This window comes from Toxorhynchites rutilus, chromosome 1, assembly GCF_029784135.1.
Source record: "Toxorhynchites rutilus septentrionalis strain SRP chromosome 1, ASM2978413v1, whole genome shotgun sequence".
NCBI classification, from domain to species: Eukaryota; Metazoa; Arthropoda; class Insecta; order Diptera; family Culicidae; genus Toxorhynchites; species Toxorhynchites rutilus.
The window spans coordinates 132915599-132937034 of NC_073744.1; the positions used below are offsets into that span (position 1 = coordinate 132915599).

At 36.8% G+C, this 21436-nt stretch overlaps 1 protein-coding gene across 4 annotated transcripts in view; it reads right to left on the minus strand.

Moving 5' to 3' along the window:
- The window catches only part of LOC129766273 (myosin heavy chain 95F), an 87700-nt gene that overhangs the window by 22106 nt on the left and 44158 nt on the right, over positions 1 to 21436 (minus strand). For all 4 annotated transcript variants that reach the window (XM_055766810.1, XM_055766795.1, XM_055766805.1 and 1 more), the window contains one exon: positions 5877 to 6222. In XM_055766810.1, the coding sequence (XP_055622785.1) occupies positions 5877 to 6060 (184 nt within the window). In that variant the 5' untranslated portion in view covers positions 6061 to 6222. The remainder of the gene's footprint in view (positions 1 to 5876; positions 6223 to 21436) is intronic.

Sequence of the window (21436 nt, forward strand, 5' to 3'; positions counted from 1 at the left end):
TAAAGCAGCAAGTTCATCACCTGGTCTTATAGAAGTTGGACAGAGTTCATAAGCAACCACGTGGCCTTGGGAACATACTATGGAAACAGAAAAATTCTGGACTTCTCAGTATATCGTTTGCATTTAAAAAAATAGGAAAAAATTACCGATTTTTCATGGGTTTACCTTCACACGCACTGACGAAACTACCCATGCAGCATCAATCATAGTAACCTATGAGTCGGACATCGTGCGGCACTTTGTGGACGCCGGATACTTCCGTTCTGGCATCTACAACATCTCGGCACTATTGGACAACAATCAGAGCATCGAGAGAAAGCCCGGCCGACGACCCTGAGCGACAAGAAGCAAAGGATGCTGCGGGTGGCAAACCCGGCATTTGCCGGGGGCGCTGACCCTTTGGGGCGCCAAAATCCAAGAATTTTCAAAAGCATTTTTTTCCCCTAATTATATTTCATCTTTCAATTGAGTAAAAAGACATCCATCATTAGTAGTTGCTTTTTTCCGTACATGAAACCAATAACCTCTCTTTGATTTTCGAAAAATTGAAACACCCAACATATTACACCAATACCATTTTGATTTTTTTCGCTTCGCATGCCTGGGCTATGCGATGTTTTACAGTTATTTAAGCAATAACTCGTTCGTCGCCCGTCACCTAGATAAGGGTGACACTTTCCTTGTTCAAATTGAATAGGATTTTTAAAAGAAATTTGATAGAGTAGGCACCTAATTGTAATTATAGTGATAAATTTGAAAAAAAGTTGTATTTTTTGGGGCGTCATTTTCATAGTTTGCCAGGGGCGCTGTCTACGGACTGACCGTGAACGGGGAAATTCATAGCACGAAGTGCCTGCCGGAAATTGCGTCGTTCATCAAGAAATACCATGAGGGCGAAGACGCGGTGTTCTGGCCGGATCTGGTGTCTGCCCACTACTCGAAGCGATCGTTAGAGGAGATGGAGCGGCTGAACATCGATGGGGTACCCAAGTCGGTGAACCCGCCCAACGTCTCCCAGCTGCGTCCCATCGAGAATTTATGGGCAAACCTGAAGCGTAAGATCTACTCCAACAATTTTGTTGCGAAAACTAAGAAGGATTTGATAAATAAAACGAAGAAAGAACTCAAAAACATGCCTACACGCATGATTTTGTCCACCTTGGTGAATGTTCCGGCGTAGATTTTTTTTGCAAGTAAGCTAATATAATTACCTTCCATGGGAAATTTAACGAACTCAATTATCTGTCTTCGTTTTTTTACCACCATCCGAAAAAAGTTCATTTTTCTAATGCAAAGGTTATTCTGGTCATTTTCGGAACAGAGCACGGTTCAATTCGATCAATTGTTTTTGGTTGGCCGGGGTCAAAGGACGATAGTTTTGTGCATGGGATGCTTGAAATATATCCACTTTTTATTCCCGATCACGATCTGATGCAGTTATGAATTTCTTTTGTCCCTGGCTAGTAAAATTACGTTAATATTTTCCGGAATGCTTGTTATCTGGAATTTATCTGCCAACATTCAGGATCTTTCCATGGATTTGACACGTCGGAAAAGAATTGATTGACATTTAATTGTTTTGCGAATTGTCATTGAACTACAGTCTTTGTCCACGTTCCTCGACCCTCACATGAGAATTACTCGCATGCATGAGGCATCACCAGCCGTTAATCCAGTTAATCCGAGGAAAGGTCACGGGTACATTTGCTTCCTCCCAAGCAGGTACAGTCCACCATCGAACCACACACAAGTTATGCGTTTTGTCGTATATTCTCATAATAAATGAGATTTAATCAACACAACATGCAACAAAAGCAACAAAAATACGCAGTAAAATGAAAAATTGTAATGAGAAATTTTGTAAATGATGTCTCCCGCATCATTCATTCTCCCGCTGATTCATTTTTTAAAAATGGTGTAGGCACAATTAACATGTCTTTTTCGTTCCTTTCCGTATTGCTCTTCAAGACTAAGATATAATTTAGAATTTAACACGGGCTTTGGAATATTGTTTCGAAAAAAAATTTTTTTTGTGCGGTGGATAGGGACCGCATAAACAAAGTTTCCATAAGAAAATAACTCCAATCCACGTCGTCCGCTGTTCGATTTCCTTTTCGGTTCCAAAAAAACTAAATTGACGATAACTTCATGAGATATATTTCTTTTCATATGCCGCACAAAAAAAATCGCACAAAAAAAGGTTCGGTAATTCATATTTCAATGCAAAATTAAGAATCTTCTCTGTCGGGTTGAACACCAACTGAATTTAATTTATTATCAAAATTTTAATCCTTTTTTAAATATGTTTTTCTCATTCGAATTTATTTACCATTCGGATGAACTTTCTATCCAGATAAAAGCTATTCGAATGACCTTGTTTCTTTTGAATGCTCTAAAATCTCGCAGTGTTATAATACTTTTGTATTATAATATTTTTATTCCCTTCCAACGCATTATCTGTCTTTTTTTGTTTTTATAAAATACTAGCTGACCCGGCAAATTTCGTCTCGCCCAAAATGTTTCGTTATCACATCCACGTTTTCTAATTAAGCGCACGTTAATGGGTCCAATCGTAAAACTGTTTATTGATTGACCTTTAATCTACTCTTTAAAATTACATTTTACTATAAGATTCCTAGTACAGGTCGGACTCGATTATCCGGGATTCGATTATCCGGAATTTTACACTCGATTATCTGGGGGTTTTTATTTTTGATTTTCGGAAATTTTGAATAATTTGTATAATAATTCTATATTGAATAGCTAATATGTGTATCAAAAGAAAGGGCTTGACTAGTAGAATGCAGTTATTTATGAAAAATGCAAATCCAAGATGGCGGCCACTACAAAATAGCGTATTACATATATTCTCAGAACACCATCAATATGGGTATCAAACGAAAGGGCTTGACTAGTAGAACACAGTTATTTATGAAAAATGCAGATCCAAGATGGCGGCCACTACAAAATGGCGATTTGCATATTTTCTCAGAACTCCATCAATATGGGTATCAAATGAAAGGGCTTGACTAGTAGAATACAGTTATTTATGAAAAATGCAAATCTAAGATGGCGGTCACTACAAAATGGCGGATTACCTATTTTCTCAGAACCCCATCAATATGGGTATCAAATGAAAAGGCTTATGAAAAATTTATGAAAAATACCCAAAAATGTATCAAAAGAAAGTTCTCGACTAGTAGAACATAATGAAATAATGAAAAATACAATTTCAATATGGCCGCAGTTCCCAAACAACTAATTACTTTGTGAACGGTTTCATTCAGCTTGACCTGTTTCTATGTATGTTTGAATGTTTGTTGGGTTGTCCCACATTAATAGAAAATTGACCCCGTTCCTGTTGAATGATTGATCTGAAATTTGGAACATACATTGATTTCTACTGTCATTATAAAACTGCGTATTCCATGATCTTCAAAAATTCAATTTGGCCGCCGCAAAAAAATGGCTGAATGGCTTGATTTGGAGAATACACTACACTATGAACAACATAAATTCGAAAAGGTCGCCACCACAAAATGGTCGACTATGTATTTTTTGTAATCCCCTCAATATTGGTATCAAATGAAATGATTTGACTAATTGAATACAGTACAGGTCGGACTCGATTATATGTGATTCGATTATTTTGCTTGAACTGGGATATTTCTATTTAGTTTTCAAAAAACGAAACAATTTCTCACCAGGAATTGTTTGTATCGATATTGCAGCCAAATTAAGAAAGATAGAAGTTGTGCGTCAAAGAACAAATTGTGGAGCGGTTAAAGAACTTCATTTTAATTGATAGAAACAATCTAGTTTAATATAAATTTTTAGGATAAAATTAATAATAACACATTAAAAACTATCAACTTTCAAGTGTTTCACTTCCAAAATGTTATTAAAATTCACTAATTTAGTTGTTCCACTACTATATCCTGTACCAAATTGTCTCATCTTTCAAATGAAAGCATCAGAATCGTCTTCAGTAGCGTAGTTTTTAATGTAGAGCCAGTATGAAGCAACAGAGTCCGAAACAAAAAAAAAGTTCTGTAACTCTGTCGTTGTTGAAATTCGAACATATGCGTACAAGGATTTTTTCATCAAATATGATCGTCTACCACCTCCTGAGAGAATCTGGATAAATTAATTTTTTTTCATGTGAGAAAGGTGTTTTCTGACTTTAAGGGGATGAATCAAAAATCAAATTCCTCTTTTATTTTCAAAAAACGAAAAATACATGCAAAAAAAAACAAATAAAAAAAATTGTTTTGACTCGATTATCCGGAGTGAAAAAAAAATCAATACTCCGGATAATCGAGTCCGACCTGTACTTCTACCAAAACTCGTCATTATAAAATCAGATTATTTTCAGACAGAATTCTCGTTCAAGATTTTTCAACCTCTTGCAAATACTATGTTTCTCCGTTTTGCTCTTATCAACACATTCGGTGATCCATTTTTAATTTCTATCTATATATATATATATATATATATATATATATATATATATATATATATATATATATATATATATATATATATATATATATATATATATATATATATACCATTGTACAAACATTTCTCGTACCCAAAAACCCTCACATCCTAATTTTGGCTCAATTCGCTTAATTATTTCTCGAGTTATGCAGAAGTTTGTGTTTTATTTGTATGGCAGCCACCCCTTAAAGAGAGGGGAGGAGTGTCTATTCACCATAGAAACATTTCGTGCCCCCTAAAACCTTCACATGCCAAATTTGGCTCCATTTCCTCGATTTGTTTTCGAGTTATACAGAAATTTGCGTTTCATTTGTATGGCAGCTCCCCCTTTGAGAGGGGGAGGAGTGTCTAACTACCATAGAAACATTGAATGCCCCCTAAAACATCATTTGGGTAGATGTTCCATTCGACTACCTGTCGCATTCGGGTATTTGTTACATTTGGGTGATTGGATTTCGGGTGAAGGTCTTTCGGGAAAATGTGACACAATCGAAAAACGACGATCAATATGATTTTATAGTTTGCACATTAGAATGTTCAACTATTAACCCTTAGTGAACGAATGCCGCAATACTCGTGACATTGTAAATATTCTAAAAAAAAAACCCAATGACGCCATACATGCGGCGAGAATCCAAGAAAGACGATCGTATGACGAGTATGCTAAACTTTTCGCCTTTTGGAATAATTGTGTAACCGGAGAATCTCGGAAGCAATGCTTCCGGATGGTGAAGATCAGGATACATTTATGGAAGTTTGTTTATCGGTAAGATAAATAGGGGTGATAAATAAGTCATATTCACACACTCAATAGGAAGGTGATAGATACAGCGACGTAAGAACAAACTTTCCAATTATTGACGAAGCGAACGGTTCAATTGGCAATAACTCTTTGCGTAGTAAACGATGAGTTGGTGTAAAAATATACCAATTATGGCATTAAATCGCTTGACACCCAGACTTAAATGTGATGTCAGGGGTTCAAAATTAAAAAGCGTCGAAAGGTGAGAAACAATTACTAACTTGAGAATACATTTCTATTTTTATGGAAAAGTACCTGTGAACACAATAGTAATTTAAGAAAGCGATTTGCGAAAATAGACTTCAAATCAATCCCATGATTTTCCGTCTTCCAATACATTAGCTGGCACAGAAAAATGATGTAAACTAATGCTAAAGAAAATTCAAAATAGCCGACAAAGACGCAGTGAGAGAAAACAGTGCCGCAAATCTAGCATTATGTGGTCATCGAACGCCGGACGCAAAGCAAAACTCCCCCGAGAGAAGAATCACAATCACATCGCACAACAATCATACATATTAATCAGTATCGTTACACGCGTTCGCTAGTCAATATTCGAGGCACTACTTACAGTTGTCATCGTGGTCGGAAACGGCTTCGCACGACGGGAAGATATCCTCCGGGATGCAGTTTCGCCTGGGCTGGCTGCTGTTCACCGGCAGCACTTCGTACTCATCGGCACCGATTTCCGATATACGGCCTTGAACATATCCCTCCTGGGAGTCCCGAGCCCACACAAGCTGGGAGTCCCACATGGTGTGGTGGGGGAGGCTCCGCCTGCCTGCTCTCTACTCCTGCTGCTTCTACTGGTTCTTCACGACGGTTCGAATCTGATTAACATCCGTGTGCACGTGTGCACCTCACAATACGACTGCCGTTTGCCGTTTGCCACTGTCTGCTCGGACTGCTTCTCGGATCTAGGGCGGAAAAAGAGAATAGATAAAGCCAACGATGAGATAAGATGAGATAAGTGTTATCTACTAAGACGATGGTCAAATATGGTTGAAGTGTGAAACAAATACATTCTCTGAATGGGATGACGGAAAGGGAATGCGTCACTTTGACGGCGGGATAAAATGAATATTCTCTCCGGTGCGAATGAGTCACGAGTCGTAAGAGAGACCAGAAATGCAATCCGATAACAGCGAAAATTGTTCGCGGTGATAGAGCTCGATGGATTCGACCTTGTGTATGTGTGGTTTTATGTGGGTGTAAATATTGTGAATGTGCTTCCAGAGTCGGATAGGATTCGTTGGGCTCTAATGTGTGTGAGACAGTAGACGTGTAAAAATGTAAGGCACAAAGCACCCAAAAGCCATCAGCTGATTGTCGAGAATCGAAAAATTTCGCAGCAATACCTGCATTTCCCGGGTTCTTATCAATTGAACTCAAATTTTACCGAGTGCAATTCCAAAATAGGCAACTCGAAATTGTTTCAAATATTGGTAATAGTGAACATGGCTTATCACTCCACATAAGAACACGTTTAAATACGTTTCATTATCGATAGCAACCATAAACGAGGGAAAACGTGACGGACCCGGTAAATAAAGCATGACTCATCCACGATCGGTTTGATTATGTTTGAAAACAAGTAAGGGGAGTGAGATATGCACACCACCATCATAAAACATCACACGTAGCGGAAAGTAGTTCACAACCGCACTGCAAGAGCCCGTTTTAAAAGTACTGTACACCAAACAAAGAATAAATCTGTTTTTTGTGTTTAATCGAAATAACAACGAAAAGGTGTGTGACAAATTCATTTTGATCATGTTTTGGTACTATTTCTTATCAATGTGTGTGTGTATGTGCTCAAATGGGGTATCAAGATTCCCTTCTCTGAACACCCTCACCCGGTCGTTTCTACCGGGTTCAATTGTGAACGTTACCGATTATTATACGCTAAAGAAGAGCATCTGAAACCTCCTTGAGTCAGATAATTTTTTCATAAGCATAATACTCTGCAAAATCAGATAAGAATCTGAAATAAGTTACCCACATAGCAAATTTTCATACTATTTTTTTATCGCAGAACGTAAACGTTGAGACGATCAATGACCCCGCCGTGGCAGTGTGTATCCAATTTTTCTGCGCTGACGCTTTCGTTTTCTTCGGTATGGATGGCTTTTTCGTTCGCCCTCGTTCGCAACCATCGTATCCATCAGGTGTGCAGGGTGCAATAAACCGTGAATTCATATTCTCTCGCGCTCTGGACGCGACCTATGACAAAAATATATTCAATGTTGACGGTTGATATTTGTTTGACAGTGCAAATAGTTATTTGAATTTCAGATGAAGTTGATTTCGAATTTCAGAAGCTCTTTATCCAACATAACACAACACAACATGGGATTGGACTGACTTGGTTACGTAAATTGTTACGATGTATGATAAAACATCATTTGATGGATCGCATCTCCATCAGCGACTCGCTTAGGGGGGACCCCGGTCTGGAAGATCGAGAAAATCGAATTTTTGTTTTTTGCATTTGTGGGAAGCTTATGCCCTCAAAAATGTTGTCCTAAAAGTATTTTTCGATATTTGATTTCGTTGGAAAGTTACATCCAAAAGTATGAAGGCACTTCAAGGTACATAGTATTGATGTACGAATTTTGAAAGGCGTTTTTCTCGAAAACTTGTTTTCCAACTGGTGGTATCGATATTTCAGGATCTATTAGACCGATTTGACTGAACTTTTTTACCAGCATGTAAAAATGAATTATCTAAATCGTTTTTTGATATCTCATTTTTTCGATTTTTTATGACCTTCTAAACAGCGATTTTTCATGAAAAATAACTAATTTTTAACAAAAATTGCCGCCATTTTGGCAATTTTTCGAATTTTCAAAAAACCCTATGTAACGCTTTAGATATTGTCCTAAAGTTTCAAAATATTCATTGGAATTCGTTCTGCGACACCCTATTGCACAATGGTTCAGGAGATGCATTTAAGTGGAAATTAGGATTTCGAGCTCGACAGTTATTCTCTACACAAAAACTGTCTGAGACAAAATTGTTACATATGATAGAGCGCACATTTTTATGTTATCAAAAATAGGGTGACCAAAATTGTCGATAAAATACAAAATATAACTTTCTTATTTTTATAGATAGAAGTAAACATAGTTCGACAATGCTGTAGTCCCAGTTATTTGAGACATCTTCGTAGGACGTTTTTTTTCTATCTCTTGAAATAACCGATATAGCGCTTTTTTCTAAGTTACGTTAGGGTCACCATGAAAAAAAACTGTTTTATTGTTCTAACTTTCATATTTCGAATTCTACATACAAACTGTCTTTGAGAGACTTTTAGAACATACTAATACAAACATTTTGCGATGCAGAACTTGTCAATATCTAAACTTCACTCAAAAGTATTGTTTTTTTTCCCAAAAAACATGCTCTTTTCATTTGTTTGTCATTCTTAAAAAAATGTTTGTTGACGGAATTTGAAAGAAGAAATTTCACTCTATATAATATGTGGTTTTTAAAACTGTGTTATTTTTCGTGTTTGAGTTAAAATTGAAATCATGAGTTTTTGGATGAAAACCCATCAATAACTTTGAGCAGGATTAAGATATTGACAAATTCTGCATCCCAAAATGTTGGTATTGATGAGCTCTAAAAGCCGAACGAAGACAGTTTTGATGTAGGATCTTAAATATAAAAGTGTGAGTGAAAAAATCCGTTTTTTCATGGTTACCCAAATGTAACTTAGATAGAAAGCGCTAAAAACGACTTTGAGGGAGATATTTATTCTTTAGACAAAAACTGTCTTCGACAAAGTTGTTACAAATGATAGAGCGCTCATTTTTATGTTATCAAATTGTCGATGAAATAAAATATCTAACTTTCTTATCTTTATAAATAGAGATAAACATACTTTGACAATGTTGTAGCACCAGTTATTTTCAACAACTTTGTAGAACAAAACTTTTTTCTAACTTTTGATATAATCGAATTAGCGCATTTTTTCTAAGTTGCATTGGGTGACCATGAGAAAACGGGATTTTTTGCTTTAACTTTTATATTTCAAATTCTACATTAAATCTGTCTTCGTATGACTTTTAGAGCTTATTAATACCAACATTTTGTAATGTAGAACTTGTCATTACAGTTTGGTCACCCTATTTTTGATAACATAAAAATGAGTGCTCTATCATATGTAACAATTTTGTCTAAGACAGTTTTTGTCTAGACAATAACTGTCGAGCTCTAAATGCTAATTTCCACTTAAATGCATCTCCTGGACCATTGTGCATTGGTTCAGAACCGAAACCACCAGCAAGGTACCGATTTTCAGACAACATCTACGCATCCAGCTGTCAACAGCGTAATAATCATTATTCGTGCACTCAAAAAAATAAAAATACGTCTTCAAACGTATCTCAAACAATAATCAATGTACCCGAACACTTCACTTTATTTCTAACATCCGAAAAAAAATCACGAAAATTCATTATTTTTCGATCTTCAAGACAGGAGTCCCCCCTTGATGAATGCAACGAAAGCATGTCCTTTTTGGAGCAAAATAAATTTCAACATGTACTGTTCACAAATAGGCAAGGATGCAGGACAGACATCCAGAATAAGTCAGTAGAAGAATGCTAGTGCTAGCAGTAAAATTTTCTCAAACTTCTCCAAATTCTAAACTTCTTTGGAGTATGTCAAGAGCATTGTTTTTCGACAAGAAACCAAAGAAATTCTAGGTAGATGAAAACGGTTGTGGATAAATCAGTGCATACATGAATGAACGAATGGTCAGTACCATATCTTCCATAGAATAACTTCGCAGATGTATAACTTTACTTCCGCTATTTTCCCACCGATGACTATAATCAGGGTGTCGGTTTACGGGTGTTCACCATTCCGAAAGACAAAGCTCACCTACAGGCAAAAGCAAACAACATATACCGAAAAAACCTAGAGAGTCAAACTAGTCTAATACATTGTTTTGGTATAATTCTTCTTCTTTTTTGTTTTTAAGAGGCTTTAAACTTTGCAGTTCATTCGCCTCTATTTGTTATCATTAACTTTCTAATTACCGCAATAATCAAAATTTTAATTGACGGAATTTCATTTTTTTTTCCAGATTGCTGAGGAAATTACTGATACTCTCTGATTTTCTCTGACATTGTTTGAATTCCCTGATATTCCTTGATTTCCAAGGCTTTTCAAGGTAGTCGACACCCTGATAATGAGAAGCGATGATCAGAGTGAAAATAAAATAATTGGACCTCTGTCAACATCATACACCCATACCTCGCTTTACGGCCTAGATTCGTTCTACAAAATGTGGCCACAAAGTGAAAAGCCATATAAGGAATCAATCATTCTAAAACAAAATCATACAAATTCAATCGGATCGGTTACAAATTTAATTAATGTGTAACATGGTTTATCATTCAACATTGTTATTACTTGAAAATATCAGCCTATGAGACGTTTCGTATATGAGTTTCGTCATTTTTGGGAATTCATTTGCGGATGAAGCTCATCGGATGTTCTCACATTCTTAAGGGGACCGACTGCTTGATTTACATATAGTCGATTTCCTAACCCGTAAATGGTTTAATTTAAATTTTCAAAGATGAGATTTCAGATGAAGTTTTCTAAATAGGGCTTTCTAAAGACTAGAAGCGAATGGACTGCTATTCTCTCTCTTTCTTTTCTCTCTCTCTCTCTCTCTCTCTCTCTCTCTTTCTCTCTCTCTATCCCTCTCTCTTTCTCTCTCTCTATCTCTCTCTTTCTCTCTCTCTATCCCTCTCTCTTTCTCTCTCTCTATCCCTCTCTCTTTCTCTCTCTCTATCTCTCTCTTTCTCTCTCTCTCGTTCTCTCTCTCTTTCTCTTTCTCTCTCTCTTTCTCTCTCTCTTTCTCTTTCTCTCTCTCTTTCTCTCTCTCTTTCTCTTTCTCTCTCTCTTTCTCTCTCTCTCTCTCTCTCTTTCTCTCTCTCTCTCTCTCTCTCTTTCTCTTTCTCTCTCTCTTTCTCTTTCTCTTTCTCTCTCTCTTTCTCTTTCTCTCTCTCTCTCTCTCTCTTCTCTTTCTCTTTCTCTCTCTCTTTCTCTTTCTCTTTCTCTTTCTCTCTCTTTCTCTCTTTCTCTCTCTTTCTTTCTCTCTCTCTTTCTCTTTCTCTCTCTCTCTTTCTCTTTCTCTCTATGTCTTTCTCTTTCTCTCTCTCTCTTTCTCTTTCTCTCTCTCTTTCTCTTTCTCTTTCTCTCTCTCTCTCTCTTTCTCTTTCTCTTTCTCTCTCTCTCTCTCTCTTTCTCTTTCTCTTTCTCTCTCTCTCTCTCTCTCTCTTTCTCTTTCTCTCTTTCTCTCTCTCTCTTTCTCTTTCTCTCTTTCTCTCTCTCTCTTTCTCTTTCTCTCTCTCTTTCTCTTTCTCTCTCTCTCTTTCTCTTTCTCTCTCTCTTTCTCTTTCTCTCTGTCTCTTTCTCTTTCTTTTTTTTTCTCTTTTTTTTCTCTCTCTCTCGTTCTCTCTTTCTTTTCTCTTATTTCTCTATCTCTCTCTCTCGCTCTTCTCTCTTTTTCTCTCTCTCTCTCTCTTCTCTATCTGGCTTCCCTCTTTCTATCTGTATTTTTCTCTCTTTCCTCACTCTCTATCTTTCTCTCTTCCCTCTCTCTGTCCATCTTTTTCTCTTCTCTCTCTCTCTATCTTTCTCTCTTCCCTCTCTCTCTCTATCTTTTTCTCTTCTCTCTCTCTATCTTTCTCTCTTCCCTCTCTCTCTCTTTCTTTCTCTCTTTCCTCTTTCTCTCCTCCCCCTCTCTCTAACTTTCTCTCTCTTTCTCTCTTCCCTCTCTCTTCTCTTTCTCTCTTTCTCTTTTTCTCTCTTTTTCCTTTCTTTTTTTTCTCTCTCTTTTTCTGTCTTCCTTTTTCTCATTCTCTCTCTCTTTCTAACCACAGTCCAGCTTGGTTAGCGAGCAAACAAAAATAGCTGCTCGGTAGCGAAACAACATAAGGAATGAATGAAATTTCGAGTTTAAAGCCTCTATGAAATAATCGTAGGAGAGAGCGAAGCTATTAGTCACTTTCTACCACGAAGTACCGTACCGTTGCGTTAGTAAACTCCGTAAAAACCACACATTGTGCATTTTTCCGTTTTTGTAGATGTTTTATCTATTTTGTTTTCAGTTTTCATGGTAAGTGCTAGAAAAGGTAAGACTACCTAACATGGATGAACAAATGAGCTTTTATGCAGAAATCTTCATTCAAATGATCATTTAAATAGTGTTCGGAATTTAATTTCGACGCATGATTTAATCAGGTTTTGTGTGGAATGACGTATGAATTCGTCAGCGGCAAAGACTTCGAACATGTTATTTGCCTTTTTGCTGTTTGGAATTTGAGAAAAAAGTGTTCGGAATTTGAGTCAGTGACATATTTTTAGTTTTTCACCATGAATGAAATGAAAAATAAGAAAAGAAAATTATTTCCATCCAAAAGTCAAATTAGTTTCGTGAAGGATTACCAATTGGGGTAACGAGACACTGTTTAATGGCCAACAAAGCTTAAGTGTTTTGTGGAATTTGTGACAAAATGGTAAATGGTTTTCTTGTAAGCTGAGGTTTTGTTACATAAGATATCCAAAAATCAAAGATGTGATTTTTATCGTTTTTGAGTGATGATTCTTCAAATTAAACGTTGACCTAAAAATAAACTTTTCCCCTTTTTCCAAAAATGCCTTTTCAAAACATCATAACTTTTGAAATACAGGACCAATTCAGATTATTGACATATTGAATTAAAGCCAATTATCCACAGACTTGCAGAAAAAATGCTCGTGTTCCTATGTTCTGTCCAATAAGATACCGCAACCAAAACATATCCACTTTGGAAAATCATTACTTAAAAACGAAAAAATCACATCTCTGTTTTATGGATATGTTATGTAGAAAAACATGAACTTTAAAGTAGAAATATGAAAATATAGCGCCCTTGGTCCCGAAACCATGTAAACTAAAAAAAACAAATACAATCAATAATTACGAAAACAAAATCTTTTTTTTTTGCAAGTGTAACATTTTTCCAAAAAAGACTAGCTAATTGGCTTCAATTTGATGTCCAGAAGTTCAAAAGTTATGATTTAAATATATGCATTGATTTTTCGGACGGAAAATCGACCAAATGCCAAAACAACATTTTTTTTTACAAAAATTTTTTTTCGAGATAACTGTGAATCTCGACGAGTAAATCTCAACTAAGTATTAAAAAATGACGCTAGTTAATGCATATGTTGAGACGGCAAAAGTTCCACAGGGAACGTTAACGCCATTCAAGGAGAAGCTATTTATCTGACAGGGCCTCAGACTGGAGAATTATCACAACCACCTAATTATTGCTGACTATCATGACGTCGAATGTGTGGTCTGGTCTTGTACGAATTTTCATTTTGTTAGAACTCAACCATTCGAATCACTCAGGGAACTAAGAAGTAAGATTGTCTTCTCAGTGTCCTGAGAGACCGGTTGGAGTTATCTTAGATAATCGTGAACTTGTTTTCATTTGAACGTTCAATTAAAGTGTTCATTAAAGATCAGTTGTTGTTCTCGATGGAGTTGGAGTAAATGAGACTCCAACTCCATCGAGACCAACAACTCAACTACTCAAAAAATGTGTATGTCTTCCTTCAGTTATTAGAGCAATAATAAAATCTCGGATCATTTGGAAGTGGCTTGAACTCGAGCAGAACTAGAGGAAAATGCAAGCCGGAGAAACCGTAGAACACTTCCAGTTATTATAGCTGTAAATAGAACACCCCACACAGTGTCTCTCATCAATAGGTATTTCCTTATCTACAAGCCTGACTGTCGTCATTCGTGTTGCTGAGGATTGGTATCAGGTGACAGACATCGCAAGAAAGAATGTTGCTACATTTGCTTCAAGCTCTGTCTTTTAATAGATATTTCCGCTTAAAATCAATATTCGAGCACGTTTCAACTTGCGGTTGGTTATAACTACCATGGGAATCAATGCGGAAACGTGGTGCGGTTTGTTTGTCTGATTAGTGCCACTTTAACGACTAATGATATTTCGTATGTTTTTGTGCGGATATCAATTCCGGAAATTGATCCACTCCTACACCTCGCTCAGCGAATATATTGGAGTAAAGTCCTCCTCAAGTAGTCTCCTACAAAGTTGATTCGAAATGATAGAAAGCACATATTGTTGAGTAATCATCCGCATCATAAATATTAATTTATAGGCGTCGTCTTCAAAGTCGAACAAACGCAGTAAAGATAGTTGGTATTGCAAAGAAACTGCTCACCCCCTTACCGGTTGTAAGTCCTTTCAAATGATTCAAGTATTTAATTACAGCTATCGATCCACCGCGCCGAATACACTTTTACCAGATCCAAATGCATTCGAAGCCTGTTTTCCTGGTTGACTGGGAAGAAGAAAATAATGTTAGACACTTTCACTTCATCTATCCGTGGTGAAGAGAGCGCGCGAGTGCAATTTTCCTTATGGCTGGCTGCATGCATTTGATCCATTCGCATAGCAAAAACACGAGCGTAACAAAAACTGGTTACTTATACTTTTCGCTATTTCCCGTTCATCGTTACAGCGCGCGCGGATATTGACTGTGAGAATCGAGTTCCGATCTCACTTTCATCCGATGTGTCCATGGTTAGTGCAGTTTCTATTCGTATGCAATCATAGATGCTTCAAGCATTTGCTAAAATCAATAAAATTTAATGTAATCGACTGCTGATTCGGATAGTTGAGCTCCAGCAAAATGAAAATACGTGCAAGACCAGGCCACATGCTCGATGTCATGATAGTTAGCAATAGTTATACTTTGTTGCTAAAATTTTATATGCTCCTTAAAATCTCTCCAGGCTCTGTTTTACCTTTACTGCCCAAATTAACCTGGTTCGAAGAAAGCACCATCGCAACGGTTCTGTTGTTCAATTTCTTCGCAAAATGCCCTACTTTAATCTACTACTAATCCAGTCCTAGCATCCGTCAAAACGAATATTAGGCAATATAATGCCGATTCATAACGTTCATTTAGTAGACTCAATTACTTATCAACTAACGTTTCGAATTCAAATTTCACCTTCAAAAACTTTTTTGCGATATGATAAGGACTTACAATTTAATAATAACTAAATTTAATACTAGATACAAGATTGATCGGACAGGACTAGCCCTACTCTAATCTACTACTAATCTAGTCTAAGCATCCGTAAAAAGGAATATTAGGCAATATAATGCCGATTCATAACGTTCATTTATTAGACTCAATTACTTATCAACTAACGTTTACAGATTCAAATTTCACCTTCAAAAACTTTTTTGCGATATGATAAGGACTTACAATTTAATAATAACTAAATTTAATACTAGATAAAAGATTGATTGGACAGGACTAGGATTAAGGAGGAGGATAGAGCGAGTGAGGTAGTTTGGATTGTTGAGGAGGACAGCAGTCAAATAGTGATATCATTTCTCTTGAGAAATTGGTAAAGAGAAAACATAAGGTTGAGGTCGCGACTAGCTAAGATGTCTCTAACCGGTAAGTCGGATTGTCTTCCTAGTGCCCTGAGTGATTCCGAAAGATGAGCCCTGGTAGAACGAAAGTTTGTACAGAACCAGACTACATGCTCGATGTCATGATAACCATCACCACAAACGCAAATATTACTATCAACGATCTCAATGCGATACAGATGTGCATCTAACAAGTAATGATTAGACAAAAGGCGGGCCATCACGCGAATGGAGTCCCGACCTACATTCAATCCCTTCAACCATGCGTTTGTCGATACCTTGGGAATAATTGTATGTATCCACTAGAATTCTGTTGCCAGTTGGAAAGTGCGTACCGACGAGAAGTACAACAAAATTCATGATAGGATATTTGCCACTCAAAAATGGTGGCTTCCAAGGCGCTGATCTTAGCTAACGAGTCTGCTCTCTCGTTACCTGGAATGGAGCTATGGGCTGGGACCCAATTCTGTAAGATTTTTCGTCTAGACTACCCAAGAGCTGTCTTATTCTCATAAGAAAAAAAACATGAGGCTCTTATAGGTTTTATCGATCGGATAGCTTCTATCGATCTGAGGCTATCTGAATAGATGAAATAGTGATCAATCGAGAAGAATTCAATTTTCTCCAAAGCGTGATAGATTGCAGCCATTTCCGCAACGTACACCAATCAGGGATTTCTACAATCTGTGATAGGTTTTCATGCAATATGCCAAAACAGCCATTAATGTATGATCCATCAACATTGTATCAGAACTTACTTCGCGAAAGTTCGACGAAAACATCCGTGGGATAACCACAAAACCTGTACGTTCTGGAATATCATGTATTTATTGATGCATGGTTAAAAAAACCTTACAGCGGAATCACAGAAGTGCGATAGACAGTCTTGGTTTATCATGCATGGCGAAGGTTGCAATTCTTGTGAAAGGAACTCAATTGTAGAATATCTTCGTAATTCTCAATTACCAACGGATTCATAATCTTACAGCGAATGAGATATCTATATGATAGTTCTATAAATCTATCTATAAATGAGGCAGAGGAAGTACCATTGGTATGGTATTACAATTGAGAGAGCCTTCATCGGTGTCAGCTGTATTCAGCGCAAATGGGAATATTGAAGCCAACAAAGAGTTATTTGCGAGAAGTTTTGTTTTTCTGATTCAATTCGAAAAAAATACGGCTGAAGCGGAATGGAGAGGAATCACAGCTCCCCAGAAGAGGAGGCTTTAATGTTGAAAACAAGAAAGCATCTCAGGTTTGAAGTTGCATAATTGGGGGTACTACTTCGAGAGGATACAAGTTTGCTAAAACAACAGGGACCTTCATAATTATCAGACATAACTCGTATCGTTTGTGAGCTTTGGCCATGACCTAAGGGCTCGTGAGCTTGGTCCTATATGAACTATATGATAGACGGCGAACGGTGTTTGTTTGCGTGCGAGCAGTTGCTCTTGCTGAGTTTTAGCATTGGATGAAAAGTATGCTTTATGAAGAAGAAATCGTTTTCATCTTCCAACACTGACGATCAAGTTACACATCCTTGGTTGCACGACAACGTTCAACCTCAACCCTCGATGACGCGTGACCATTTTTACGATCAAAATTAGGTGGATTCGCTATTGTCAGACATTTGAAGAACAAACTAGCAAACAGCAAACAGTCCATCCACATGTAGGGCTACATTTATGTTGACAATGTTAGCAATGTTGTTTTGGACCTACAAATAACATATTTTGATATTTTAAATGTTTAAGTTGAGGGGCTCAAAATGAAAGGGAAGTAAGTGGCATCATCGATTTCTCTACATCGACTCTCTCTTTTGGTCATAACTTAGCTGTAAACACATTTCCAATTGTATTAGACATTGATAAAGATAGGTCAGAACCTCATCTATCGGATTCTATAGCAAACTCAAATTGGAACGTTTTTGCAGTTGAGTTATTAACCAGAGAAAAAGTTGATGAAGGGAATCGATCAAGTCACATACACCCCTTTCCTTTTGAGCCCCTCAATCCATGAAATCAAACATAGCTCAAAGGAATAATCGATCCTAGATTGGAGTGAATTTCTATTATCACACATTACACATCAAGATTGTGAATAAATAATTAGAACTCATCAATTTTATTGTTGATCAGAAGGTCTTCCCAACAGTTTCGCTTATCTTCAGGCATCAAGCGACAAAGCAATCCTTTGCTCGACTGCTGAATTCCTCTTGCTGGTGAATTGAAGCTGAACTCCTCGCGTGAAATTTATCTCTGCCGTAATCTCGCAAAGTGACGTAAGCGCCAAAGTTAACTTTTTTTTTTGTTATAGATCGATGAAGAATACTGCATATTTTCAAAAAACTGCGAAAAGCCCTTACAATTTCCAACAAGTGACCCATACATCGGAAGATGGGCACTTATACAGTGAAGGAGTTTTTCCAACAAGAACTTTTTCATGTTTTCTTTGAAAAATTACAAAAAAAATTTAGCTCGTAACATTTCTATGTATAAATTATCGCGATTTACATGTTCTGCAAACATTTTTCTATTTAAAAACATGTCAAGAACAAGTTAAACTCGAGAATTTGCACACAAAAATGTTACGAGTATAACATTACTTTTTCAGGAGTCTCCATACAAAAAATGTCATGCCTTCCAGAAACAATAAAATATAGAAAGTTCATGTCTTCGACAAAAGTTCATATTTCAATAAGATCTAAAAGTTTGTCGAATATACTATATTGCTATCTTTACTTATAACCAAATTAGGATTAGTTGTATTTTTTCAAAGAAAACATGAAAAAGTTGTTTTTAGAAAAACTTTTCCCCTGTAAAAGTGTCCATCTTCCGATGTATGGACGATTTGTTGGAAATTGTGAGGGCTATTCACATAATTTTTTGAGAAATTAAAATTTTTAAATTTTTAAAATATTTTTTTTTCAGTGTAATTTTTCTCAAATTTTTTTTTGTCGTATTTTATGAAAACTTAAACCATTTGCTACATTTTATCAGTTGACGAAAATTTTGTAGGTATTATATTGTTTGAGTTATAATTCTTCGTAGAAAAAAAAAAAAAGAAAAAAAGTTGACCCTTTTGAAAAAGTAGTCTAATTTTTTTTCGAATATTTCAAGTATGCAAAGTTGCTTCAATGACCTATGTCTTTACACCCACGTCGTTTCATTGCTATCTGATATGGTGCTGCCAATGGCCAGTCGAGTTGACATGAAATCCGTCAGGCGAAGAAGAAGCTACACTCTTCGAAATTCTCCATCGAAACGCATCTTGTAACAAAACTCGAAACATCCTCGCGTAAACTGTATTTATTTTACATTAGATAATTTCGGACGTCATTACCCTATTTATTTGTTTTTGACGTAGGACTACATCTTACATTAAGGGTGCCAAATCAGAAAACAGGTCACGTTTTTATGAAACAAAGTTAACGTTGATAACTATTTTTACTGTGAACGGATTTTAACGATTTGCATACCAATCGAATCGGAAATTTTTCTAAAATTTGTTTGATATGCTATACATTACAATGCCATAGTCTGTATATGATTCAAATTGATGAAAATTGGAAGCATTACCATTTCCCCATTCATTTGTTCTGTCCATTTGTGTGCTTTCCCGAATAGAGCTGTCAATAACGGGGAACTTATGCAGTCGCTAGAATAGAAACAATGAAGGGGGATAGCGAATAGAGAATATTTGCGAAGTAAACTCCACCCTTGCATAGTCTCCTCTGAGGAAAATCTTTCTGTGCCCGAAACAAAGGCCGCTTATTCTGCTCGTTTTGTGTTTCATGTTTCCCCTCGAACGAATGTTTCACTTGAAGTACATCTGGAATTGCAATTAACACAACCATCCGAGCCATGGCAAAGCAGGCGAAAAAAGAGACGAGTGCAAATTATTATAGGTCGCTTCTAGCCATCAGTGTTTGGCTTTGTGTGTGTTGCTTGTTTTCGTTGCGCGAAATTTAGAACTTGTTCGTTTCCTGTACATGTGAATAGCACACCTTCGATACTTTTAGTTGCCATTCGTATTTGCTCTCGTGCGCATCGGCTCTGGTCTGATGCAACAAGCTCCTAGCTTTGTTGACGGTTTTGACCGAGAGTCGAGAAACGATTTTTCATAAACGCTCATTCTCGCGATGTTTCATTTTTACCGCTGCAACTGTGTGCGTCTGTTAGATGCGTGTTTGATGCTTGTTGAATGGCGATGCACGGAAGATGTATCTCGTTAAATATTCAGTTATTTATGCAATTTCGACGTATTCGCAAATAATATCCGAAATGATAAACCAATAAATTTTCAAAAAAAGATTGTATAGTCCTACGTCTTAGGCGGTCGTGTCTCGAATACAACCTCTCGATTTATTTTAAATCGTTTATTTTTACAGGCTCAGTTACGAAAGTTTAAAGCAGTCAAACTCCTAACTGTATTGTTACTAGTATATATAAACATTTTTCCTTAGTTCTAATGGTAATAATGTAGATAACCGATTACACGCGATCGACTCGAGTTTAGAAGGGATATGTCTCCAGTAAAAGGAGAGGATATTACATTTATCTATTCTATTATTAGAAAGAAGGGTTCCAATTTCTCGCGAAAGAAAAGGTGCCCAATCCTATTCAACGCGGATGTTTTCAATTGCATTTTGAATTGTAAAATATCGGTGCTGTCCATAATTATTAGTCGGGTTCTCAATTACGTTAATCTGCTGGACGCATGCTACAAATTCGGAAAATATGTAGAACTTTTCTACCTGATGCTTCGCTCAACGGCGGCATGTTGGAGAAAAAATTTGAAAATAGATTCTGGCATACTTTGATGGATGTACGCCAATCGGTTCGAGAAACAGCTATTAGGAATAAGCTTGCATTTTTTAACTACCTTTTAATCAAGTCTTCCATTTCCCAGAAAGGAAAAGAGGAAGAAAAAGAAAGAGAAGGAAACATGGAGAGGAGAGAGAATGAAAGAAAAAAGTTATAGAGAAAGAAAGAGAGAACGAAAGAGAGAAAGAAAGAGAGAAGAGAAAGAAAGGGAAAGAAGAAGAGAAAGAGAATGAAAATATTTCCACTTAGGGTCCACTTGTTGACATCTTGGGTATGAAGGAAATCATCTGTGTTTTCTAACACCCAATATCCCTCTAGCTAGCGACAACATGCTTTAATACTGATGCAACACACAGTGGTTTCCCTTGACGCGGAACACGTGAACAAAATCACTTCAGATGGTCGATAGTATGTTGCAAATAAGTGTCATTGTCGTAAACCGCACTTATAGTTAAGGAAAAAGCTCGATGAAACGTCGGTTTTCATGCTGTCTGGTGAAGTTCTTGTGTTTTTTTTGATCACATGAACATCTTGTTTTTTTTGCGCATTTACATGAGAAAACAAATTTGGACATATTTGCTTGTATATTGTTCTCGCGAATCCATTTATAATTATCAATCATCCATTATCAACTTCTGCTACAAAACAACGCCAACGCAAGCCCTGCCGAGATAGAGCTGATTCTATGGCTCTGGATCATAAGTAAAGGGTGTTTCACATCAAATTGCATCACGGAAAAAGTATCTATCCAGGTTTGCCAAAAATACATGGTGTGGCAAGCGATCTGCTCTTGCGGAAAGCGGAGC